The sequence below is a fragment of the Pipistrellus kuhlii genome, unplaced genomic scaffold (genome assembly GCF_014108245.1).
Source record: "Pipistrellus kuhlii isolate mPipKuh1 unplaced genomic scaffold, mPipKuh1.p scaffold_m20_p_19, whole genome shotgun sequence".
In the NCBI taxonomy this organism is placed as follows: Eukaryota; Metazoa; Chordata; class Mammalia; order Chiroptera; family Vespertilionidae; genus Pipistrellus; species Pipistrellus kuhlii.
The window spans coordinates 10893050-10919900 of record NW_023425504.1 but is presented as its reverse complement, the minus strand read 5'-3'; the positions used below and the strand labels follow the sequence as shown (position 1 = coordinate 10919900).

General features: G+C 42.2%; 1 protein-coding gene across 6 annotated transcripts in view; it reads right to left on the bottom strand.

Annotated features, from left to right (window-relative positions):
• Nucleotides 1–856: 856 nt before the first annotated feature.
• Nucleotides 857–26851, bottom strand: part of HS6ST2 (heparan sulfate 6-O-sulfotransferase 2) — a 308639-nt gene continuing 282644 nt past the window's right edge. For all 6 annotated transcript variants that reach the window (XM_045583508.1, XM_045583509.1, XM_045583510.1 and 3 more), the window contains one exon: nt 857–3872. In XM_045583508.1, the coding sequence (XP_045439464.1) occupies nt 2975–3872 (898 nt within the window). In that variant the 3' untranslated portion in view covers nt 857–2974. The remainder of the gene's footprint in view (nt 3873–26851) is intronic.

The following is a 26851-nucleotide window of genomic DNA, read 5'->3' as shown; positions in this document are numbered from 1 at the left end:
TTTTGAAAAGGGCAAGGACAAACAATTCCCATCAATAATTTTAACCATAAGGCTGAAGAAAAATATGCATTGGCTATTATTAGAGTACCTTGTGTTCCATAAGTTTAAAAATCAACACTTTATTGCTTACTTTTAACCTTTCTCCTGTGGACACAGGGGATAGATAAGAAATAAGAAGTGCTATTTTTCCTTCCTGCATGTTCTAAGACATGCACATATCTAGTTTAATGAATTTTAAATTCAAACATGCATTCATTTGCATAGTATAATGGGTTGAATGTGCCCCCTCTCCGAATTTCATCTGTTGAAACCCTAATCCCAATGTGGTGGTGTATGTAGGGCTTTTGGGAGGTAATTAGGTTATGACTGTGAAGACCTCATAGATGGGATTAGTCCCCTTATAAAAAGAGGCCATATAGCTAGTTAGTTGTTTCTGCCATGTGAGGAAACACAAAATGGCATTCTGCAACTGATAAAAGGATCCTTACCAGAACCTGACCATGCTGGCACCTCGATCTCAGACTTTCAGCCTATAGAACTGCGGGAAATAAATTTATGTTATTAAGCCACCCACTTTAGAGTATTTTGTTATAGCAGTCTGAGCTGACTAAAATATGATAGTAAACCTTGTCTTTCATGAACAACTCTGTTTTACTCAAAAGAGGAAAGAGTGTGGATTCGCAGAGGAAAGTGACCAAAGTAAAGGCCATTTAGATTAGAATGGATCATCTCATTTCCATGTGAGGTGGCCAAAAGGAAAAAAAGGAAGTTCCTTGAGAAAAGAGAATTCTGTCTGTGACGTCATAATGTCTAGAGGCTACATACCTCAACTATAAAAAAGAAATTACTCAGAGTCTGCAATTTAAACTTTATTTCATACCTACTGTTAAATTACACAAAATTAGTGAATGGTTTGTAAAGCTACACCATTTGGACAGATGTTTACAGTTGAAATCATAATGCTGACAAAAAAAGTATATTTATAACATACCCTATATACAATAATCAATACAGACAGAAAAAAATGCACTTAATCTCTGCAAACCATGCACACCACAGCAACAACACAAAATGATTTTCTGAAACAAGCTTTTCCACTGGCTCAGGCTTCATCTTACTTTCTAACAGTAACTATCAGTTTTAAAAGCAAACATTATCAATTAAAATGAAACAAATTTGAAATACCACAGTGATCTACAGAGTCTTTATTTTAAAAACACAATGTACACAAAATAGTTTCACTCTAAAATACTTTGACTTGAAGGTATGTTTTATTTTCTCAAACTCTTTTCAGTTTTTCTGTTCTTAGAATTCCCAGGACTACAATACTGTCAGATAAAGCAAAATTTAGGAATTTTGGCACAAGCTCAGAGTCAAGAAAATTTATTTTCAACTCAAATACTCAACTTCTTGTCCAGCTTGTGGCCATATTATTACAGATGAAACTAGATCATGCAAATGAGCAGATTGTACAAGATGGGTCTATGGTCACACTTCTAAGCATGGCCCTTCTGAAAACAAATGCCACTTCCAGTTGCCTTGTTTGATCAACAGCAAGGGGGTTAGTTTAAGTTCTTACAAAAGTACAACAAAATCTGTAAAATGCTTCATAGAACATTGGGTTATGTACTCCCTGCTCAATTCATAATCAATACCCTAAAGTATTTATTTGTAGACTAACTTTCCTCAACTTATATGCTGATGCTTAACTTCATGGCAGAACACTGTCTCCTTTGGTTCTTTCTTAAAGCAAAACCTGGTAGAGGGTTAACCTCAAAGAATCAAGGTACAGCATTTGGTGTTATTGAAAAACTGGCTATCCTAATGCTTAGTCTACCATTGTTTTTCTTGTGTAATTGTCTACTATCTGTCAACACAAAAAAGAAATAATGGGCTAAAAATAGCCAGCCCAAATGGAAACATTACAATTAAAATGTACAAAAGTAAATAACAATTCATTCACATTCAGGTTCAATTCTATTTGATCAAGAATAACTTCAGCAATATTTTTAGACACATTATCCTATTCAAGAACTTCTTGATAAGGACTCCACTACACAAATATTGATAAGACAATTCTATAGAAAATCCTGACTTTTATCCAGGATTATATATCACAATAAATTCAGCAACACACCATTTAAATGACAAAGGAAGATTCTATAAATGTGTTAGTTTGGAATGAGCACAACTCAGAAGCCTTAAAATGAATGAGAAGCAGCGCCAAAAGATTCCAGAATTGTTGACATTACAGTGCCCAGAAAGTTATCTGGAAATTAGGTCTTTACATTGGTATTCCATTTAGAATAAAAAGTGTCTTGTTAATATGAGATACACCCTGTTTAAAACCTTTGAGAGTAGAAGGTAGAAAAAGTTTTAAATTTTAAACATCTCTTACATAACAAGATAGTGTCTTGTTCTACTTGAAAAGCCAATACTTTTACATACAATTACCCATGTTTGGAGAGAAATTTTTCATTTTGCACATTTTGGTAAAATGTAGAAAATGAAAGGTTGTGTGTTTAATTTTAGGCTTTTAATGTTTATATTTATGCTAACGCCTGAAAAAATGCTTCTAAGACTGAATTTTAATAGCGTACCATAAATAATTTAAAGTCCATTTTTTAAGCGATAAGTTGTCACATTTTGTTTTCATTTTGTCTTTATAACAAATTTAAGAACTTCTTACAACAGCTAAAGAGCAATTTCTCTTGATTCTGATTTGGCTTTTGGATTGTGTAAATACTCCAACAAACCAAAAATAAGTGGGGGGACAATTTAATTACATATTGAATGTTTTTCTACCCACACACAGTATAACATTTAATTGAAAGACAACTGTAAAGGCAACATCTTAACTCTTACTAGCTTCCAAATTGAAGGAAGCAAGATGTGTTTGGACACTCTTCTTTTCAGATATGCCATATTTTTACTGGCGCTTTGGGATGAGTGAGCAAAAGACTTCGTGAGCCATTTAACGCCATTTCTCTACACTGCCTATGTAGTCATTAGTGCCATTGCTGGTGTTGCTATCGCTCTGCTCTTGGCCTGGGTCCTGCTTCGGGCTTTCCCGGTTCTCTTTCTGGATTGAATTCTGACTTGAATTCTGAGTCAGATTCTGAAGCAGATTCTGAATCAGATTCTGAGTCACGTTCTGATTTGCATTCACATTTGGGCTCTGACTCTGATTCTGACTCGGATTCTGGCTCTGGCCCTGACCCTGGCTCTGGAAATGGGTCTGAAGGAACCTTCCCTTCAGGAATTTGCGTTGTTCCTGACGCTTCCGCCTAGCATCTTGATGATCTTTCTGCCTCATAAACTGATACCTTTGCAGAAAAAGATCTTTCGCAAAGCTGTACAATTCCATATCCAGAAAATTCAGTCCCTCAATTCGCTTTTGGGTTTCCTCACTGATTTCTACACTAGAGGCCCTAGTGGTATTATATTGGGTAAACGGCGAAATAAAGTTCATGTTGAAGGTTTTCTCAAACAGATATTGGGTCTTCCGCTGAAATTCAGTTAGGCCGAAGAATGCCATGTGCTTCAGATTTGATTTGGCACTTTCTAGGAGGACCTTGTTTCTTTGCTTTTCTGGCATGACAGAGAGGTTGTAGCAGCCTACGAGGGTCAGGTCAGAGAGCATGCGCACCTGGCGGTTGTTGGCCAGATTATAGGGACAGTCCATGAACTCTTTCAGAGGGCAGCCAGACCAGTCATCACCAGTGTAGCAGCTGGGTAGCTCTTCGGAGGTTGGGGGCCTTCCATCACAGACATGCAGCGATGCTTTCCATGTCGCCCCTCTCTGGACATGCCTCCATTCACTCAAGTACCGCGACACTGGGTCTCGGAGGATGGTGATATAGTGGAAATTCCTATGGAAAAAGCACAAAGACCAACAGTCAAGGATATGGGTAACATAGTGGCCTCAGGGAGGTGTATGTGATGTTCACTGGCTGGTAAGGAAGGCAAAAGGGGAATAATGGAGAATTGGTGGCATTTGCCCTGTGAACTGTGCTGTAGTCTCCTCTCTTGAGTTTCACTAGCCTGTTCAAGAAAGCTAATTCTTTCAACTAATTAGCTGGTATTAAAAGTTTAGGCCTAGGACATCAGTTTTGTCATGCTTCACATGCTCTCTGTTTCTCTCTCCAAACAATGACAAAATCCTTTCAGTGGCCCCATTTGCTAAGTAGGCAACCATTTTATTTCAAAACACTACCGGCAAACTCCCATTAAATAATCATGAAATGGAGACTCAGTGGAAGTGATTTTATTGAAGTGTTATGGAATTGATAAGTGAATATAAATTCTAATCTTTCTTGCTAAATACACAAATGCTTTTTTTTCTCAATATCCAATATAATCAGAAAATCATCTCATTTAAAAAATATTTTTATTGATTTCAGAGAGAAAGGGAAAGGGAGAGAGGGATAGAAACATCATCAATGATGAGAACCATTGATTGTCGGCTTCCTGCACGACCCCTACTGGGGACTGAGCCCACAACCTGAGCATGTGCCCTTGACCAGAATTGAACTTGAGATCCTTTAGTCTGCAGGCCAACACTCTATCCATTGAGGCAAACTGGCTAGGGCTTAATCAGAATACCTTATTTTTTTCTTTATTGATTTATCCCCCTTTTTGCCCCTCCCCCCCACTCATACCCTCACCCCCCGGTGTCTGTGTCCATTTGTTAGGCTTACATGTAAGTCCTTTGGTTGAGAATATCTTATCAAAAAACAAAACCTCACTGAAAGATTGTCTGATATGATATCTTTGATTTTGGTTGCATAAACATCATGGCTTATACATCATGGAAGTGGAATGCATAGATAGGAAGCAGTCCAGGGCCTCCAGAAATAAACATTGTGACTAATTACTGACTGAAATAAACATGGTATCTGCCAATGGCATATATGCAAGCTACTACCTTGGTTTCAGTCTTCACTCAGATGATACTTTTCCCGGTAGGAAAATTAACTCTGCAGGTATCAAAATGCTCCCTTTCTTTACCCACTGAAAGGACAACTCGATGTCAGCAAGAGCACAGGCTTAGCTGTGTGATTCTCTTCACTTTAAAGCTGAAAACTGATAAAATTCTTTGTTCAAATAACAAACATTAAAACCACGCACGTGCGCGCGCACACACATGAACACACACACACACACACACACACACACACACACACACACATTCCAAAACATTAAGCCTGTATGTGATCAGGTATGCTCAAGGGGAGAAACAACAAGGGGGTGGGCTTTTAATAAGAAATTAATTTCCACCCTAGCCGGTTTGGTTCAGTGGATAGAGCTTCGGCCTACAGACTGAAGGATTCCGGATTTGATTCCAACCAGGAGCACATGCCCGTGTTGTAGGCTCGATCCTTAGTGGGGGGCATGCAGGAGGCAGCCGATCGGTGATTCTCTCTCATCATTGATGTTTCTATCTATCTATCCCTCTCCCTTCTTCTCTGAAATCAATAAAGAAATATATTAAAATAAATTTCCACTCAGTTGCAATGCATAAAAGAAGAGGAGATAGGAGGGCATATTGTGGGAGGAAAACAAAAATAAACACTGAATATTAGCATTTAGTTCCTTAAAATAGCCTGGGGAATGGCTTACAGTTTTTTGAAATTTATTCATTCCCATGTGAAAGGCTGGTGGCTCTACACACATGCACAAGGAGCCAAAAGGAACCAACTCCATCACCCAACTAACTAAACCTGGGAAATGTTTCTTCCTAGTCTTGGCTTTTGAGCAACTCGGGCACCCTGGGACCTATGCTGTAGGCATGGGAGGTTGGTTGTGGGAGCGCACTGACCACCAGAGAGCAGCTCCCACATTGAGTGTTTCCTCTACCTGGTATGACCTTCCTTCTTTGACTGGAAAATTCTACTCATCTTTCAAGTCCCATCCAAGTACTATATTTCTTCTGGGAAAAATTACTGCAACCCTTGCTGCCAGCCATCACCTCTTCCCTGTGTCACATAGCAGTTCCACACTTAGCCTGTACTGGAACACTTTTGATACTAAATTGCAATTACTTGTTTGTATTTCTGCTTAAACTATGTTTTCTAGGACAGGAGCTCTGTGCCATCTTATTTATAAAAACCCTGGGTCTGTTACATCCTCAATAACCAAGAGACTCAAGCAACCAGAAGTCAGTCCAGAAGTCAGGGCTGGGTTACCGTGGTGACCCACCACTGACTGCTGAGGGGGGCTGTGAACCAGGCCCGAAGAAAGGCATGAAGAGAGAAGCAGGGTCTTATCTGTAGCCTCTGTGGCAGCTGTTGATCAGCACTTGCCTTTTTCTTCCTGGGCCTGGTCAGCAGCTGCACCTCCATTTCTCTCCAGGTCTTTACTGGGGCTGCTGATCAGCCCTGCCTTTCTGATCAGGCCCTGTTAATAAGCCCAGAGATGCTGACTGGCATAGAAACCATCCAATCAGAACCAAATCTGGGTGAACTGTGAGGAACTAATGGCTGCTTAGGAGGTGGAGCTTTTGATGCTGACTGGGGTAAAAACTGACCAATCAGAACCAAATCTGGGTCAACTATGAGGAGCCAATGGCTGCCTAGGAAATGGAGCTTTTGTCGCTGACTGGAATAGAAACCAACCAATCAGAATCAAATTGGCCTGCAGAGGAGGGCAGTTGGGAGTGAGATCAGGCCAGCAGGGGAGGGCAATTAGGGGTGATCGGGCAGACAGAGGCAGTTAGGGGCAATCAGGCCAGCAGGGTAGGGCAGTTGGGGTGATCAAGCAGGCAGGGGAGGACAGTTGGGGTGATTGGGCTGGCAGAGGAGCAGTTAGGTGTTAATCAGGCCAGCAGGAGAGTGGTTAGGGAGTGATCAGGCAGGCAGGCAGGTGAGCAGTTAGGAGACAGCAGTCCCGGATTGTGAGAGGGATGTCTGACTGCTGGTTTAGGTCTGACCCCACAGTTGGACATCCTCCTAGGGGTCCAAGATTGGAGAGGGTGCAAGTGGGACTAAGAGACCTCCTCATGCACAAATTTCATGCACTGGGCCTTTAGTAAAGTATAAGAACAATTGTATGTCAAAATTTAGATAATGTAGGTAAAATGGACAAGTTATTAGAACATTCAAGTTATCTAAACTAATTCTAGAATGACCCTTGACCAGGTGGCCTCACTGGGAGCAATTAGGTGTTGATAAGGCTGGCAGGGGAGTGGCTAGGTGGTGATCAGGCTGGCAGTTCCACAGGATTGGGTCTAAACCGGCAGTCATACATCCCCCAAGGGGTCCCAGATTGGAGAAGGTGCAGGCTGGGCTCATGGATACACCCCCCTCCCCCCAGTTCACAAATTTCATGCACTGTGCTTCTAGTCCTTCTATAACTCTCACACTATCCATTCCACCTTTGTACCTTGGCCTTTACACCTGGTACAAAGCAGAATCTCAGTAACTCCTTCAATTGCTTATTTAATTTACTATTCTGGAAAAATTGGAAACTAAGAAGGATATGCCTGATCATATAAAAACTTTGGCAAATCTTCTAAGTGCCTTGCAAAAATTACATAAAAAAAAATTTAATCACTTTCAATATTTTTCTAGAATAAACAAGCATGAACACAGAAGCATCTTGGAGTGAAGATGAAGAGGGGGCCAAGACCACCTTCACATATTCTCACTGCTTTTCCTAGGACCTGACTTAGTGGCTGCCACTAAAATTCATCTCAGTGAAGACACACTGTTAATGAATGGCAGTTCTTGTTCCCAAGCAGCCTTTAACAACAAAGGTGACTATTCTCAAGGGCTTCCTCCTTCCACTCCAAGATTTGGTATTCATTCATTCATTCAGTACATAGTTATCAAGCCTTTATGTTAGGCGTTAGGAGATAACTTAGTGACAATTAGTATGATCATTTGGGAAAAAATGAAATTTATGAAGTTCAGTGACACATTTGGATTAATCTTTCAACCTGCTTTTCCAGGCATGCATTAAAATGGGGGCTGCTGGGTGTTTTGAACCACCATAGTGGAGTCACCTCCATGCTTAGTTGACAGTCCTTCCCTAGTATGTTTTCCTGATTTAAGCCTACAGTGACATCTTCTGGTAAATTCTAGAGTGCACCTCAGTTCCAGTCTGAGATGCTCCTTTCTAACAACTCTCCCTTACCTTTCAGAGCAGATTAATGACAATCAACAGGGTTAGTGTCAGGAACAGAGATTTCTAAGTACCATTCCCACATGGAGAGAGAGAGAGAAGACATCACAGAAAGGCAGAGACAGACATTCCAAGAGTCTTCATGTTCTGGCTGTATGACTCCTTTCACTCTCAGGTCCCTAGTGTCTGCATTAGATGAGCACAGACCAATGTGGGCAGCCTGAGTCTCTACACTGTAGGGAATATCATGGAGGCAAAAGGAATTAAAGGACCCTCCACATAGGCATACATGCAGGTGTGCATGCATACACACTTCTCTGTGATAATAGCCACCCTACATTCAGATGGCAATAGATCTGGAGATTCAGTGATTGCCAATGGCCCACTTCCTCCAGGGAAAACAGGCCCAGAGGCACAGCTTGCCATAACTGGAAACACTTAATGCTACTTGAAAAATAATCTCATAAATTAAAAGGAAGATCTGCTAAAGGGCAGGTCTCCAGGATTGTCCAGTGGCCTCCAGAGTTGCATAATGTGTTGGTACTGAGAAGGCAGGTAAGAATAAAATCTGGGAGGTTTAGCTGGGCAAAGGATCCAGGATACCAATTCCTCAGAGTGAAGAGTTGTTAAGGGAACATTAGCGAAGTGGTCTTCCCACCCACAGCAAATAATGATATCCAAGCCCAACCTTATGGGAATATATTGGGAATCAAATAAGCTCAGGGACATGGGTGGCACTTTTCCACTGGTTAGTTCAGTTTAAGCACCTAATGTGTGCCTGGCATTGAGACAGGCATGGGGGACAATGACAAGAGTAAGAGGTGGGAATCTAAGCAGAATATCTATATATATAAAAGCCTAGCAACCATTACAACCAGAACGACCAGTTAACCAGTTGCTATGATGCACACTGACCATCACAGGACAGACGCTCAATGCAGGAGCTGCACCACGGTGGTCAGTGTGCTCCCACAGCCAACCTCCCATGCCCCCCCCCCCTGCCCAGCTGGCTGGCCAACCTCCTGAACAGCCAGCCTGCACCCCACCCAATTGGCTCTGATGGGGGAGCCTGCTGGCCAACTTTCTGAGATCCCTCCCCAGCTGGCCTCCCAATAGACCTCAATCACCAGCCAGGCAGAGGGATCCTACTTGTGCATGAATTCATGCACCAGGCCTCTAGTTTCAATATAATGTTAGAGCAAGTACAAGGCACAAAGAAGGCAACTTGCAATGATTTTTAGCCTAAACTGATGAAAGAAGAAGAGTTTGTGTAACTTATTTTGAAAAACAAGTAAGAATTAGATGAGGCAAGAAGAGAGAAATGGAGTACGAGACAAAAAGATCAGCATGAGCAAAGGTACAGATATATAAACTACCATGTTGTGTGTGGAAGAAGTGCATTAAAAAATCTTATTGGGAATTCCAAGATGGTGGCAGGAATTGAGGGTGAAGATGTAGCAATAAACCTGGTTGTGGAAGGCCTCAGATGCCATATTTAAAAAATTAGACTTTTGTGGGTGACAAAGAGGCTCTTAAAAGGTTTTAAGCAGGGAAGTGTCATGATGAGATCTGTGTTTTAAAACAATCACTATGTATGGTGTGTGAAGATGGAATTAGAGAAATTAACTTAGGTTACTGTAGAAAACAAGACCAAGAAAGGGAGGCAGACTAGAAAAATATTTGAAAGATAGAATTAACAAGACTTGTGACAAAATGAAGGTGAAAGGAAGAAGGGATTAATGATGCTTCCCAGATCTCTTGAAAAATGTCTGAAGTGACTGCAGAACATTTAAAAAGAGAGTTGAATGGACGGATCTAGTACTCAGAGAGTGATATGAGCTTAAAATAATGATGTGTTGTCTGCAAGATGTGGTAGTTTCAGGATGTGAGGACCTGTTTAGGAACCTTTCTTTCTTTCCTTCCTTTTTTCTCCCTCCCTCCCTCTACCCTCCCTCCCTCCCTCCCTCCCTCCTTTCTTTTCTTCCTTCCTCCCACCCTTCTTCCCTCTCTCCCTCCCACCCTTCTTCTCTCCTTCTCTTCCTCCCTCTCTCTTTCTTTCTTTATTTCTTTCTTAATCCTCGCCCTAGTATGTTTTTCCCATTGATTTTTAGAGAGAGAGACAGACAGAGAGAGAGACATCGATGTGAGAGACACACAGACAAATCCACTAGTTGCCTTCCACACGCGCCAACCCAGATATGTTTAGGAGTGAGCCTGCAACCCAAGTATGTTCCCTTGACCAAGAATCGAACCCACAATCCTTCAGTGCATGGGCCAACTGTCAGGGCTAGAGACTGGTTTTTAATTCCACACATATGGCTCCAGATATTTAAAAGAAAACATGTAATACCCAGAGGTTTTTCTTCTTTGTGCTAAATATGGTTCTCAACTATTCTCTACCCAGTTTCTACTGCCCTTTCTGTCCTCTTCTTTGCCTGTGAATATATCCCACTTTATTGCAATATGCCCTCCAGGCATAGTCTGACAAATAACACATAGGGACAGTATAACCTCCCTCTCACTCTTGACACCATTTTTCTAAATGTGGCCTCATATCACATTGGCCTTGTTAGCAGACATGCCATACCACTGACACACAGTCAACTAAATTATTTCATTCATTTACACATATACCATTTTGAAACCCAAACTACCTTATCCTAGCCTGACGCCGTTTATTTATGGTCCCATTTCTTTTTGTTAGAATACCGTAAGTCTAAGCCTGTCAAAATGTATCCGGATTTTGACTGTACCCCACAATAACATCACCATATCTTGTCATTCCTTTTGGCAATGCCCATATCCAGGCACTGATGAAAACAAAACAAGATGCAAGTGAAAGCAGGTCTGGGGTAGTTGCTGGAAATCTCCTTTCAGATTGACATAACCCCAAAGGTTGTTGCTGAATGGATTGATTTCATTTTAAATCAGTGAGCCAAGTTCAGTCATAAGAAAATCACACTCAGTCTGTTTCATTTAATAGTATTTGGATGGAAATATCTTGTGACTAAAAGTGTCATTTAATTTAGATGACCAGGAATCACATCTTTAAATTGGAGACATGACTCCCAATCAGTTACCTGGGTTAATGGCCATTGTTTTTTTACTCTGTATGGCTTTGCAGGCAGAGCACAGTGAAATGAGCTATCCTGCACAAGTCTAGGCCAACTTTTTCCTGTCATTGATAAGTAACTGAGGAAACAGCAGCAACCAATGAAAGAGTTGTCCCAGCAAGAAACCTAGGGGACACCCTGCCTCCTCTGTCTTGCCCATCACTAACATATGAACTTTCCCCCAAGTCCTGTTGACTCTAATTAAAAAACAAAACAAAACAAAACATTTTTATTGATTTCAGAGAGGAAGAGAGGGAGAGAGAAAGCGATAGAAGCATCAACGATGAGAAAGAATCATTGATTGGCTGCTTCCTGCACACTCCTCTACTGGGCATTAAGCTTGTAACCCAGGCATGTGCCCTGACTAGGAATTGAACCATAACCTAGTGGTTCATAGGTCGACCTCAACCACTGAGCCATGCTGGCCGAACCTGACTCTAGTTCTTTAATAGCTTTTCAGTCCATCCTTTCCAATGCCCAGTGTCACACCCTCATCACTTCTTTACTAGATCACTGTAGTAGCATTCTGGTCCACCTCCCCACTTCCAGTGTCACATTCATTTCACACACCCCTATAGCATACATCTGACCTGTCATTCCCTAGTTAAGACCTCTCAATGGCTCCATATCATCTATGATAGGGGTGTCAAACTCAATCAGAGAAGGGGCCAAAATCTAAAATCCAGCCTAAATCGCGGGCCGAATGGTTTACTGAACAGTCATAAACTGTCATTGTGATGGAAACGCAGCGGAGTGCAGTGATGACAGCGCGGTGCGGGCCACATTGCAAGGCCTGGCGGGACGGATTTGGCCCGCGGGCCTTGTGTTTGACACATGTGATCTATGACATGAAGTCTAAGCTCCTCCCCATGGGACCTGGCAACCACCTTTCTCTCTCTTGTTTCTATCAGACATTTTCCTCCTTTTCCTGTGTGATTTTACATCTCCCTCCCCTCCTCTGAATCCCAGGTATTTGGCAATATCTGGAGACATTTGCTTGTCACAACTGGGGGCAGATGCTACTGGCATCTAGTAGGTCGAGTGTCAGGATGCTGCTAAACATGTGACAATGCACAAAGAATTATCCAACCAGATATCAATAGTGTCAAGGTTGAGAAGCTCTGTTCAATATTCTATGCCCCAGGTATGTAAAAGTAATGTTAATTTTCCAAATTGGTCACAGGCAATGATTCTACAGGTCTCTTTCCTTTGCATATGGAGGGCCCACTCTGTGATAGTTTGTATCTGTAATTTTGGAGGTTATCTGGAAAAGCCCTTAGAACTCAACTCAAAGATTGACTCTTCCTTGAAACCTTCCTTGGCCTTTCTTGGCAGAATTCACTGCCCTGATGTTCCTCTGTTCCCACTGCACTGGTATTCTCCCATTGTAGCATTTATCACAATGTGCTGAGGTTATGTAGCAATTTGTCTGCTTCTCCCATTGTACTATGAGCTCTGGGAGGACAGGGACCAGGTATCATTTATCAACATTATCTCCTCTGAACCAAGCACAATGTTTGGCATCAAATAAGTGATTAATAAAAGATTGTTGAATGAAAGTCTGCAGCAGAGCTTAGGATCAACTAGGAAAATACATACATTTTTCTTTGATAAGGAAAAGCCACTAGATGTCAGTATTAAATAACAGATATACCATTTTATGTCTGTGATGGAATATTTTAAAGAGATCTAGCTACAAAGGACATCTGGTAATATTTAACAGCTTCCCCTGATTTTCTGTGCAGTATCTCACTATTTAAGAAGGCTGGGGAATTTAAGAATATTAAATGTAAGGAAATGGACAAAAACATGAACCATATATTTTTTTTTTTACAGATTATCCTGCAATGAGTACCTGAGTACTAAGTCATGCAATCCTAGACTTTCAGAACAAGAAGGAACCTTTGAGATAACAAAACACTTAGGTCAAACCCTTATCTTTTGAGGTGAGGAACTCAGGGTCCTGAGAGAGGCAAGAATTTGCCCACAAGTCACAAGTGGCAAGTAGCCTGTGGGAATCAGTCTAAGTGCAAGGAATATTGCTGGGCTGAAGGCCTGTATTTTGATAGATTCTGTCTTTGTGTTTGTTAATTACCTAGGACAGCAAATAAACCAAGCCTGAAAGACCTCACTAATCCTCATGAAGGGAAAATATTAGGCTCGTGAGAGACAGCACTTATACCAATTGCATATCTAGGAGCTGGGGGCGCTTGTGCCTAACACACATTAGTCCTTATACCAATTGCATATCTAGGAGCTGGGGGCGCTTGTGCCTAACACACATTAACTCCCAACAATACTGTGAATTAGATAATATCACTCCCATTTCAAAGGATGAAGAAACTGAGACTCAGGGAATGAATAGACTCAGGGCCATGCTACAAGTAGGGGTACTTAAACTTGAACCTAGTTCTCTCTGACTCCAGAACATGTATTCTTCCCATTCCAGTATTGGGACACAAACCTGTTAGTTCTGCCTCTACAGACAAACTACCGAAGTGGTTCTCAAATTGTGGTCCCAGACCAGCAGCCATCAGCATCACTTGTAAACTTGTGAGAAATGCACATTCTTGAATCCATTAACTGAAGCAGAAACTAGGGGGTTGAGCCTGGCATCCTGTTTTAATAATCCCATCAGGAAATTCTGATGCATATGCATGAGAACCACTGTCCCACACATGTGGCCTCAGAGATCAAAAGTCTCTCAGAGATTCCAGGGAATACCCAGAGTGTGAGTAAACCGAATTTCCTCCCAAGAGCAAGTCTGAGCTCCTCACTGTACTCCTTAGACAAGCTCTACGGATGCCCTTTTCTGCCCAGGGAACTTTGCCTGAGAAAAGTTATGAGGATTATGCTGGAACACTTACTTTAAGGCCACTGTTTAACGAAAGGCTACAGTAAGATTTTTCTTGTGCTACTCAAAGGGGAATAAGTACCAAAGCCTTTTTTTTTTAATGGAAGAATGCCAGCAAAACTATACCACTTAAGGTCATAGGAGTGATCAATGAAAAGTTAATTTAAGAAAGGGAACAAATCTGTAGCCCAAATCAATAGAAATAAAGATTTTATTATATCCGTAGCTTAGTTGCTTTGTGTTGGATTTTTTTAAGTTCAACCTTTGCACATCTTGTTTTTGGATCAAGGATGAGTGGTAGAAAAATAAGAACTGTGGTCTGTTGTCATAAGTCTCCAAACAGTAGGAGTTCTGCATGACATTGAGTCATTAATGCTGAAGGTCTGGTCTCCTTCCTCGATTAATGATGTCTGAACCAACCACATGGAATCTCCACTGCATGTAAATGACTTGGTCAAATCAAGGAATATGAATGTCAGATCAAACGACATTAATATATGAGCACAGAATAAATAAAAGCACATGTAAGTAAATCAAAAGGAAATATGCCTCTGGTGGGAATGGATCCTTCAAGCCCTGGAGTTGCCACTTTAACTGCTGCTCTTGTGTGACTCAAATACTGGCAGTCTCCAAAGAAGAGTTCCATAAGCATTGTGATCAGCAGAGACAGCAGTCTTGTAAAAGAAGTGTAGGACTTTGAGAGGGGACTATTTTGAAATGGGTGGATACTCACTGCATGATTGTTTTTTGGTACATTTGTCAACAGTCTTGTGGCTTAGTCATGCTTTATCTAGTCATGCTTTATCTAAGCTATCACCTTCCCATAGAATGGGTTACTTAGAGCAGCAGCATCCATGATTTGATTTGATTGTCTTTACAACACTAGGAAAACCCAAATGATCTGGACACTGAACCTCTCCCTTTCCTCCTCAAGTTGATGTTATGGTCAGGATCTCTTGGTCAACCCAAGAGATGTGAGGAGAAGGACCAACTCTTTGGAGCCCACTGATCTATAAGAGAAACAAAATTTTCACTGGAATGGGTTGCCTACAGTCCTTAGCAAGACATAATCCTTCCAGGATATAAAACCAAGTTGGAAGAGGTTACAGGTCTTGTACACACCAAACAAGTTATTCAGTTCTTCTTGCAGATATTTTTTGCTATTCTTTTTAAAAAATATATTTTATTGACTCTTTACAGAGAGGAAGGGGGAGTGACAGAGAGCTAGAAACATCGATGACAGAGAAACATCAATTAGCTGCCTCTTGCACAACCCCTACTGGAGATGTGCCCACAACCAAGGTACCCTTGACCAGAATTGAACCTGGGACCTTTCAGTCAGCAGGCTGATGCTCTATCCACTGAGCCAAACCGGTTTCAGCTTTTTGCTATTCTTTACACCTCACCCAAAGGAATAGTTTTGTGTTTATAAGCTAATAACTTTATTAACAGCTTAGTTAATTGATTTCCCCCCTCTAACCTATCTTGTGTATTGTGGGGGGACAGTAAACAGAGCACAAATGTGTTTACATTAAACAAAAGGACATTTTTCTATGCCATTCTTCTTTCTCTTACAAAGTAGGAAAATTATGTTTTCTTCTTCCTTGAAAAGGAAGCAGGATTTCTAATGTCTGTAAATTCAAACCTAATGTGGAATTCTTCACATAATAAGTCCCGGTGATATTTACTTCTTTTGAAATAAATCTAGCTCTCTTCCTTCCCAAAGCACAGTAGGCTCCAAAGTACATAAATCTAGTATGGACTTGCAAACAGTGAAAAAGCCGATTTCTTCAACAAGATGTGAAATTCCAAGCTTTATGACCCGTAGTTATCAGGCTTTATCCAGAGTTCATTCAATTGCTTGGCGGCATGAAAAGTTTTGCAGCTTACAATGCCTCCTGAATTTTTTTTTTGCATTCTAAAATTATTTTGTGAGTCTCGGTTCATTAATACTCAGTGTGCTTTTTGAGGTGGAAAGAACTTCTACAGAAATCCCACTTGGGTGTGTAGATAAGGAAGTTAGGGCCCCATGAAGGGAGGCTTGGGAAATGTCTAAGTGCCACCACAGGAAAGTACGCCCAGTTCCCTCAGCTCCCTAGCAGGCCAGAAATGGCCTGAGGCACAGGCAAGCCTCGGATGGTGGCTGCCAAGCCCCTCAGGGCCGCCCAAGGCTCAGGTAACCAGGGGTGGCCAAGGCTTGCTCTGCTGGCAGCAGACATGTGATAGGGGTGTTGCCTTTCCCTGATCGCTGGGTTGCCTCCCACCCCTGAGTGCTACCAGACTATGAGAGGGGGCAAGCCAGGCTGAGGACCCCCCCCTCCAGTGTATGAATTCTCATGCACCAGGCCTCTAGTGTGTGTGTGTGTGTGTGTGTGTGTGTGTGTGTGTGTACCCCCAAAATATATATACACTTTGAATAATTATTAATTCCAATGTGTTAAGGACAGAAAACATCAATTCAACTATCAGCTGTTAAGTGCATGTGTGGGTGTGTGTACACAAACACACATATACATACTTAGGTCTGTTTTGGGATATAACAATAAATACCAGTTACTATTATTGTTGTTGCTATTTAAACAGATAATGGTATTTAGCTATAATACTTTATTTAACCATCTAAAACCACAGCTAGTGAATGTCTGTCAGGTCTGCGTAACTGCTGAACACAACTCTTGCCCACTGCGCTGGCTGATGCTCTATTTGGTTTTTGGATCCTCATTACCAGGCACATCTGAGCCTCCAGAGTGTGAGTGCTTGCTTTGCACAGCCCAAGGGCACAACTAGTCTGGTCAGAGTAGACATTTAAAGTAGGATGTAGTTGAATATGCCAAATTGTGAAAAAAGTGGCTGATTCTGTGGTTTTGGTGTACCCACGAGAGAGCCTTAGGAATGGGATCTGGGCACATCAGTGCTGGGGCCAGCAGAGGGATGCAGTTGGCAACCATTTTAGCTTAAGCTTCACATTCCACAGACGAGGAAACCAGATAGCAGGCTCCCTTGCCATCTGCAGACTGTGAGAAATCCAGAGACACATGGAATCATTTCTTTAGGGACCTCCATAAAGACAAGGAATCAGGTAACAGGGCTTTTTCATATGGTAGGCAGTCAATAAATATCATTTAAGGTAATTCTGAGCAGGCTGTAGCCGGTTGCACTCATTCACTTGGGCCTGCTGTCTGGGAAGCAGGCACCTTGAGTGCACTTGGGAGAAATCGTTAGAAGAAAACTAGTCAAGATAAATGCCTGCTCTCAGCATTGTGCTATTTTCCAGAACAGCACAGGGGAAATGTTATCCCCTAAATGAAGGCTGCCTTTCTTGAGTCGAGGGTTGATTTTAATGAGCTCTAATACTGTTTTAAGGTGATGAGAGAGATGAAGTGAAAGCCCTGGTTTTTGTGTGGGAAGCAGACCTTGTTAATCACTTAAACTGTAAGGAATTGTAACCATTCAGGATTTCAAGGGCTGGCAGGGCTGTGCCTCCTTTCCCCTGGGAGAGATTTTTTTCTGCAGATACTGAGGCTGCAAAAGGTACACATACTGGGTAACAAGGTTATGCTGTATGTGTGTGGAAATAAGCATTATACTGTATACAGTACCAGGTACAGCGTGTTTCTTTACAGTGATAACTTTGTGAATGGAAAGAAACCTCACTCACCCCCCGCCCAATCTCTCTACCTAAAAAAAAAAACAAAAAAAAAAACAGATGTCACATTTGAGTGAGTATAGGAAAGGTCACCAAAGACAAGAGGATCCTGCTTGTGCAGAAGGAATTATTTTGAAGGGTCTGTTAGCGCTAAAAGCGTACAAGAATTCTGCAACTTCTGCGTGTCAGAGGTTACTTTTCAAGGCATAGATAAAAGACTCTGGCTGCCTGTGTTTAACATTTAAGGCAAAAAAGAGAACCTATCCTGAAATCATTTCGTTTGCAGTGGGAAGTTTAGGGGGCCAAGCACCCTTTCCAGCCCCTCCCCAGTCAAGAGTGCTCCTCCAGGTTGCAAGTGAATATCACACTGTAATGTCTTGAGTCCTAGAGAAAAAAGGTATTTTTGTTCCTGTCCAAAATGTGCCAGTGTGGGCAAGCTTACAGGACGTGAAACCAGACAGCTATGTATTTTGTGAAATATGTCACGGTTCCATTTGGTTGGTGAACACATAAACATCTCACGATTTTTGACAGAGTGTAAATTCTTTTTTTAATGGCATTTTATAAGCACCTTCTTGTGCAGAAGGGGACTCTCTGTTACTGAGGAGGGGTGTGGTCATCCTATAGTCACAGTGAGGAGCAGTTCAGTGAGCAAGAAGCCTGAGAGTACTCCATAGCTCCCTCCATGCATAGGCTGAGCTCATGGCTGCTCTCTAGATGGTGGAGAGCCATGTTCTAGGTGTGTAAGCTGTCCCACCTGCTGATACACAAAGCCTCTGTGAAGGGAACTGATGGGAGCCAGACAACAGATGCATATTTTATAGGGTAGTGGGGCTGGCAGGCCCTTTGGAAGTCAATCGGTCCAATCCCTTTACCAAGGAGCACACCGATGCCCAGAAATAAATGATAAGGGCTTTTCTGGGGTCACATGGCCTGTTCTTGGCAGAGTCATGAACCAAAACCCACAGTGTAACTCCTTCCCCAGGTTTCAGAATATCATGCTGGTTTTGCTCAGTGGATAGAGCGCCGGCCTTCAGACCAAACAGTTCCGGGTTCAATTCCAGTCAAGGGCATGTACCTTAGTTGCAGACTCCTCCCCTTCCCAGGCCCTAGTTAGGGCACATGCAGGAGGCAACCAATCGATGTTTCCCTCACATAGGTTTCCCTCTATCTTTCCCTCTCTCTTCCACTCTCCCTAAAAATCAATGAAAAAAGTGTCCTCACATGAGGCTTAACAAAACAAAAGAATATCATGCTCAAGGCGACTGACAATCATCAGCTTCAGGAAAATGGAGCCCCCTTGTTTAGTAGAAGCTCCCTTATTCTCCAGTGCAAGATTCGAAAGCCATAAAGAAGGACTAAAAGTCAATGCTCCCACTGACAGAGATATCTGACTGATTTTCTAACCTAAGGCAAATGCTAGAGTGTGGCACCACCCTCGGACTCTTCCATTAATCATTCCCTTTGAAGATGTCAGTGGGGAGTCAGATTCACTTACATGCCACATGAACCACCTACAGAGATTTGCCTCCTGGCTTGGCTTTTCTCTATGCAATTGAGGTTAATTCTCTGAGATAGTGACTCGCAGCAAGTTGGATTTAAAGCCACAGATGATTACTCTAAATGACATCCCCCTTCCCACAATGGTTTTTCAGAAAGGTCATCTGAAGAAAATCCATTGATATCAGTGCCTGGGAGAAGGAAGGAGGAGGGAGAGAGAAAAATAGGGAAGGGAGGCAAGCCAGGTGAATAACAATCAGAAGTTTCATGAGAAAAGGTGAATGGCTCACCATTCTTATTTCTTTTTAAAAAAAAAATATATTTATTGATTTTTTTACAGAGAGGAAGAGAGAGGGATAGAGAGTTAGAAATATCGATGAGAGAGAATCATTGATCAGCTGCCTCCTGCACACTCCCTACTGGGAATGTGCCCGCAACCAAGGTACATGCCCTTGACTGGAATCGAACCTGGGACCTTTCAGTCCGCAGGCTGATGCTCTATCCACTGAGCCAAACCGGTTTCGGCTCTTATTGCTTTAGTTTCCTACACACTCCCTTAAAGTACATAGGACAACACATAGAATTACAGTTTTTCAGAAGAGAAACTTGATTGAGCCTCAAAGGAAGTGATTTGCCCAAGGACACACAACTAGTCAGCAGTGGCTTTAGGATGAGAACACAAGTCTCCTAACTCCCAATTCAGTGTTTTCCTCACTATCTTCTGTTGTACATGAACATATATAGCATTTTGTCTTTTAAACCAGGCTGTACATTTCTAAAAGTCAAGATGACTAGGCACATCTCCTATCTCTCAGCACAGGACCAGCACTTGATGGGATTGCAGACTGGTGGGTCACGTTGACTGAATGTGTACCATGAAGCCTTGAATTGCCCAGGATGGCCCTTTCTGCCTCTCCCACTGTACATCATCAGCTCCTCTTCCCAGCTCATTCACCATTAATCAGAGCCTGGGTGCATTACTCTGCAAGTCACACACGCCCCTTATTGCCAACATTACATTTTCTCTGGCTTCCTACAGTTCCTCAGGCCACAATTTTGGAATTCCCCAGTCAGAAGAGACTGTTGTACGCAAAATACCACCTGACAGGGTGAAGAAGGTCCCTTTACCTCAAACATTTCTCCACTGATATGTCATGCTTAGTTAATATTTATTTTTTTCCTTCATTTTGGCCAGAAGATATTGTCCTTCAATCTTCTCTATCCCCTGTCCTATGCCTTTTGCTTTATCCCTGCTGGACTCTCTCAGCTTAGGCTACTCAAAATCTTAGCTCTAGAAGGAACAGAGATTAGAAAAATTCTTTTCATCAAGGTGTCATGTACTTAGCAACACCAGAAGGATTTCCATTTTGCAGAGGCATCCCGCTGAGGAGCAATGCTGTGCCCTCTGCACTTAGAGAATTTCTGGCAGCAGCAAGGCAAATACTATGAAGTCGGAGGCCTTCCTGAAATCATAGCCTGTAAGTGACTGGCCATTGCATTCAGCTGAAAGGCTGCTTCAATAGTCACATTCAGGAAGCCTGTCCCTTTCTGCTCAAACAAAGCACAGCAATTTAAAATGAGGACATTTGGTGACAGTTTTGATCAAACCTCTTTTCCTTTTCAGAATCATGAATCAGTCATGAACACACTAAGTGAAAACAAGATTTATCTCCCTAGATGTACTTTTGAAGTCCTGTTGTTCCCCTACCCTACCTCTTTCCATTTAACGTTCAAGAGTCAAAGTGTGAATAGAAATATGTGTGGGGAGAATACATCGACCTTCACCTTCTGTGTGGTGGGAAGAATGTGTTGACAGTTGAAATATGGGCAGGTACATTTTGGAGTGGCTGGTGTTGCTGCATTTCATTGTACCAAGCAAACGTCTGGTGATGAATGATTCACCTTTGAGGCTCTTAAATGTGAAATATTTATATTTCTAATTTCCTTTTCAAGGGTTAAAGATCTATGATTCCAAATCTTCTTGAAGGGACAACACCCTCTTTGTCCTCTTCTAAAAATGTATCTATGGTAATTTTTTTTTTTTTTTTTAGCAAGGCACATTTTTTTCTTCTCTCATTAGATCCTCATATGCCTGTGAAACAAATAGGCCCAATCCATTTCATAGGTGCAGATATTAGTGCACAGAAAGGTGAAAGATCACACAGCTCATAAGTCATCAAGTTACATAAGTCTGAAACCCATGTCTAGACATTCAGACTCATTCTGCTACCCTGTGACACTTGGCTCATTTATTTGAGAATGAAAGGCATTTAGCATAAAACAGTTCAGAGCTTTCCGCAAGACCCTAAAATAGGACCTGCAACCAGGGCCAGCCTGTGGGGTGGCATGATTTTCAGGGGTGCTGGGAGCACAGCCCCTCCCTCTCATGGATGGCTAGAAAAACCACAATAGGAGGTTTATTCCTTTGGTTTTAGCATCTACCTCACGTGTGTCTGGAGGGGGCAGGGGATAAAGGGTAGAAAGTCATAAGCCATGAAGAGTTACCAGGCACTTAGATGGGGGGAGTGTAAATGACCTCTAAGATAGCCCGCCTATGGATTTAATAATCAGGAGCCACATTGATGAGGAGGAAGGGTGTGTGCAGGGCATTACAGAGATGGTCACTGAGTTTCAAGGAAGAAAATAAGACTGAGAAGAAAAATTAAGGACACCTAAGTCAAGCTTGATTCCCTTAGAATTTTGCTGGGGCTAAGATCCTGTCAAAAATCTTTGGTTTAGCCCTAGCTGGTTTGGCTCAGTGGATAGAGTTTTGGCCTGGAGACTGAAGGGTCCTGGGTTCGATTCTGGTCAAGGGCACATGCCCAGGTTGTGGGTTCAATCCCCAGTAAGGGGTGTGTAGAAGGCAGTCAAACAATGATTCTCTCTCATTATTGATGTTTCTCTCACTCTCTTCCTCTGCTTTCCTCTCTGAAATATATATATAATGTTCAAAAGAAATATCTGGTTTCAAAATAAATGTAGCCCTAACCGTTCGGCTCAGTGGATAGAGCGTCGGCCTGCGGGCTGAAGGGTCCCAGGTTCGATTCTGGTCAAAGGCATGTACCTTGGTTGTGAGCACATCCCCAGTAGGAGGTGTGCAAGAGGCAGCTGATCGATGTTTCTCTCTCATTGATGTTTCTAACTCTCTGTCCTTCTCCCTTCTTCTCTATAAAACATCAATAAAATATATTTAAAAAATAAATGTAAAAGCAATGGTGTAAATGAAGAAGAACAAGGCTTTGCAGAGAATATTACCAGGCTGATTTTAGATGAATAATATTCATGATTTATCACTAAGTTACTGGTCCAGTCTTATCTTCCATCCTATCTCTGATCCTCTGCACATGGACTCCCACATTCTAACCAAACCAAACTCTTCCTCCCTATCTTCATTTTGCTGCTTTCTGCTTTTGCTTATGCTTGTCCCCCAGTCACAACACTGTCTGCTCCTCTCTACCTGTCTGTTCAAATAGGACTGTCTTCTCAAGGCTCCCTTCCTGGTGATGTCCACAGCTGAGGCAAACATACCTTCCTTTGAACCTCCAGGAAGGGTTATCCTGACTTCTCTTAGGGGACCTTGTTCATTTGACTTTGTAATGTAAGGTATTCATGTCTAAGTTTTCTCTTCCGTCCGAGGCTATGGGCATCTTGGAAAGAGGGCAAGGCCATGTCCCTTTTATATCTCTTCTCCTCTCTCTCATGGACTAGCTGGCCCACAGTCATGAGAAAAGGCCAGCCATTGATAAATGCTTTGTAGTTAAGATCTGCCTCTGAAGTCACACAATTCTGGAAACAAGCCCTAGCTTATGTAACCTTATGCAAATTATTTAACCCTCTAAGTATTGGTTTTATCTGTGAGCGCCCATTTCGCACTGTCTTGATTTATAAAATGAAATAACCCACGTAGAGTGCTTATCATGATGCAGGACATCTGGTAAGTATCCCACAATTATCTGTTATCCATATTACTTTTCTCTTAATAACATGTGCAGTCCTCTCATGTTTTCTTTATCAATAACTAAGAGCCATTATCTTAGAAGCAAAGGGAGTCATGTTAGGAGGTTTGTTAAATGCCCTACCACTGTATTTACAGTGACATTTATCCCATCAACATGAGGGAAAGGCAGGAACTGGTTTCAACTTGAATCCGATATTTCTGTAGCCCACATGCTGACTACCGTCAAAGCCTCCACTCCCTGGGCGGCGGTTGTAGAGATGGAATAGCGGCAGTTTTTCATTTTCCGGAGTCCACTCACCCTTCCAAGAATCTCAATGCCTCATTGATTCATAATACACTGCATAAAGATTTCATTTTTCCTGCCCACAGTGATACATTATGGAGGCAATCTGTTTTGCCACTGAAAAGTTTGCTTAGCAGAAAAATTTGGAGTTTTGACATTCAGGAAATTACAGTCATCTGTAAAACACGATTGATATGCCAAGGCTAACATTTTCATTGCACTCGCAGAGCCAGAATAACTATGATAAAACATGTGTTACCCCACACACATTTTGGGATCTTTTAAGAAAACATTCGTTAGCTCTGAGAACCCCTCCCAAGACTCCAGGCCTGTAAAGGTTGTGCCAGTGGGCTGTTCGCCATTCACAAGGATATGTCCACTGCCCCAGCCCAGACTCAGGTGCCAATACAAAGCTGTGGCCGAACACATATTTTAACTTGGTCTTAAGTTCGAGGCTGGCATTCTTTATTTCCATACCACCAGGTTAAAGATATGAAAGGGAATCAGGAACATGAGTTAAAAAATTCCACCCCCACGGTGGAATACTTAGGCAGTCACAAAAGAAGCAGGTTTATATTAGAACTAGAAGTTGAAGGTTTACAAAGAAGAAATTAGACTGTTCTCTATTTTTCTTACATTTTAAATTTGCTCTCTCTATAATTTTACATCCAAGCATCTCTTTGTGTCTTTCCAGGTATAATTTTCAGTGTTAAATGGTATCAGAAGCCTAAGTTTCTGGATCTATCCACTTGTTCAACATATGGTTTCAGAATGATGAATTCCATCAATTTAGCTGAGGAGTATGGGTGACCTTTATGGCCTTACTGAGAGAGCTATCCACTCAGAGTCAGCTTTAGCAAGGTTATGGGGAGTTTTTACTTGGCCTACATCCATTTAGACCCATAGAAAGTACACATGCACATTATGTGGTTATGGGGGTAAAGGTACAAGTGACACTGCCCTTGGTTTTGAAAATGGCTTAGAGTGATGATCTCTACCTGATCCCAGGTTGCCTTTTTCAGGTACTGAGGAACACATCCTGCCCAAAACATGTGAGTAGATCTGACTCATGGATCAAGCAGTCTTAAAATCCTCAGGGAAGTCCAGCATGCTCCCACACTCAAACAATTATAGCGAGTGCTCACTGACCTTAAGCTATAAGTCAGACATGAATCTAAGTAATTAACATGCAGTAATTCATTTCATTATTACCACCATTCACGAGGCAAGTAAGATTATTGTCATCCTCTTTTTATGGATGAGAAAACTGAGGTACCGAAAAGTAAAGCAACTTTACCAAAGTCACACAGGTAGTAAGAGATCGAGCTGGGATTCAAACTTCCCAAAAGGGTGGAAATAGAACTCATGCTCTTAATGGCTATGCTTCACTGCCTTGCTTAAATTTGGTTTTGAAAGACTTGTTTACTCAGTCCTATTGCCTGGATTCTTATTTTTAAATACTCATCTGAGAATATGCCGGTTTTTAAAATTGATTTGAGAGAGAGGGGAAGGAAAGGGGGGGGGGAGAGAGAGAGAGAGAGAGAGAGAGAGAGAGAGAGAGAGAGAGAGAGAGAGAGAGGCACTTCAGTTGGCTGCCTCCCATATGTGCCCCAACCTGGACTGTGAGGAGACCGGGGTGGGGGTGGGGTGGGGAGAGATAGGCACACACTCAATAGAAGTCTGAATGGTGTAGGGTGGATGCTTGCCTGTCAGTATAGCCTGAAGAACAGTGGATTGGCTAGGGGTTGGGCCCCATCAGAAGCATGTGAAATCTTGGAAAGGTGGTTGGTTAGTTTGAAGAAGCTCCTGGTTAAAATCTCCAAAACCCTAGCCAGTTTGGCTCAGTGGATAGAGGGTCAGCCTATGGAATAAAGGGTCCTGGGTTCAATTCCAATCAAGGGCACATGCTCAATCCCCAGTAGGGGGCGTAAAGGAGGCAGCTGATCAATGATTCTCTCTCATCATTGATGTTTCTATCTCTACCTTTTCTTTCCTCTCTGAAATCAGTAATAAAAAATAATTACAAAAGAGTCCCATCTTTTGTTTGCTCTTGTGCTCTTGCTCTCTCTTGCTCTGTGAATAGCACTCACCAATGGTATGTTTGCATGTTCTCTCTTCACAGTCATGTTGTTTTAAGCAGCTGCATGGCCTATGGCTATGTAGAGCTCACATGCAATGGACTCCATCTTGGAACAGTAGCTAAACTAACCAGTTGCTGCAGGACAGAGAGAGATAGGACCTTAGAGGGGAACCCCCTTAATTTTACATCATTAATAAAGCTTTCCACAAAACTGCATCCTCCCATGGGGGTCCTCATAAAATTCATTTCTTTGGGGCACTGCAAGAACTCCACTTGCACCAATAGCAAAACCATTAAAGGGGATCATTTAAGCACTAGTATGACTGACATCTTAGGTGACTTATAATTATTAGTTCAAAATTTGTGCACTAGGGAGGGGGGGTATTCTTCAGCCCAGCCTACACCCTCTCCAATCTGGGACCCCTTGGGGGATTTCTGACTGTCAGTTTAGGCCCAATCACTGTGGGATCAAGCCTAAATCACCAGTCGGACATTCCTCTCACAATCTGGGACTGTTGGCTCCCAACCGCTCGCCTGCTTACCAGCCTGATCACTCACTAACCACTCCCTTGCCAGCTTGATCGATGCCTAACTGCTCCCCTGCCAGCCCGATTGCCCCCAACTGCCCTCCCCTGCTTGCTTGGTTGCCCCTAACATCCCTCCTCTGTTAGCCTGATTGCCCACAACTACCCTCCCTCTCCTGCTGGCCATCTTGTGGTGGCCGTCTTTGACCACATGGGGGTCAGCTATCTTGTGTGAGGGCATGAGGGGCAATTTGCATATTATCTCTTTATTATATAGGGTAAGCACAAAACTTCTTAGACAGTAAAAAAACAATATATCCTTGACCCTGGCCAAGTGGCTCAGTTGGTTGAAGCATCCTCCCTTACACCAAAAGGTTGCAGGTTTGCTTCTTTCCTGGTCGGGGGCATACTGGAGGCAGCCAAGCAATTGATATTTCTTCCTCACATCGATTCTCCTCTCTCTCTCTCTCTCTCTCTCTCCAATAAAAATATCCTACAAGTATAAGTATTGAATATGAAATAGGAAACTTTTACTTGAAAAGAAAGGCTGTTTGGATGTTGCAGATGCCAGGGAAAGGAACTGAGAGGACACCCAAGGGAAGAACAGAGTCAGTGCCTGCTGGACACCAATTCCAGCATGTCATATAATTGCAAGAGTTTCACCAAAATGTTGGTGAGGCTTGGGAGGTTCAACAAGGGCTGAGCCACAAATGTAATTACCTGTTAGAAAATGGTTTCAGGAAATTTCCCCAAACCTAAAGATTTGTAT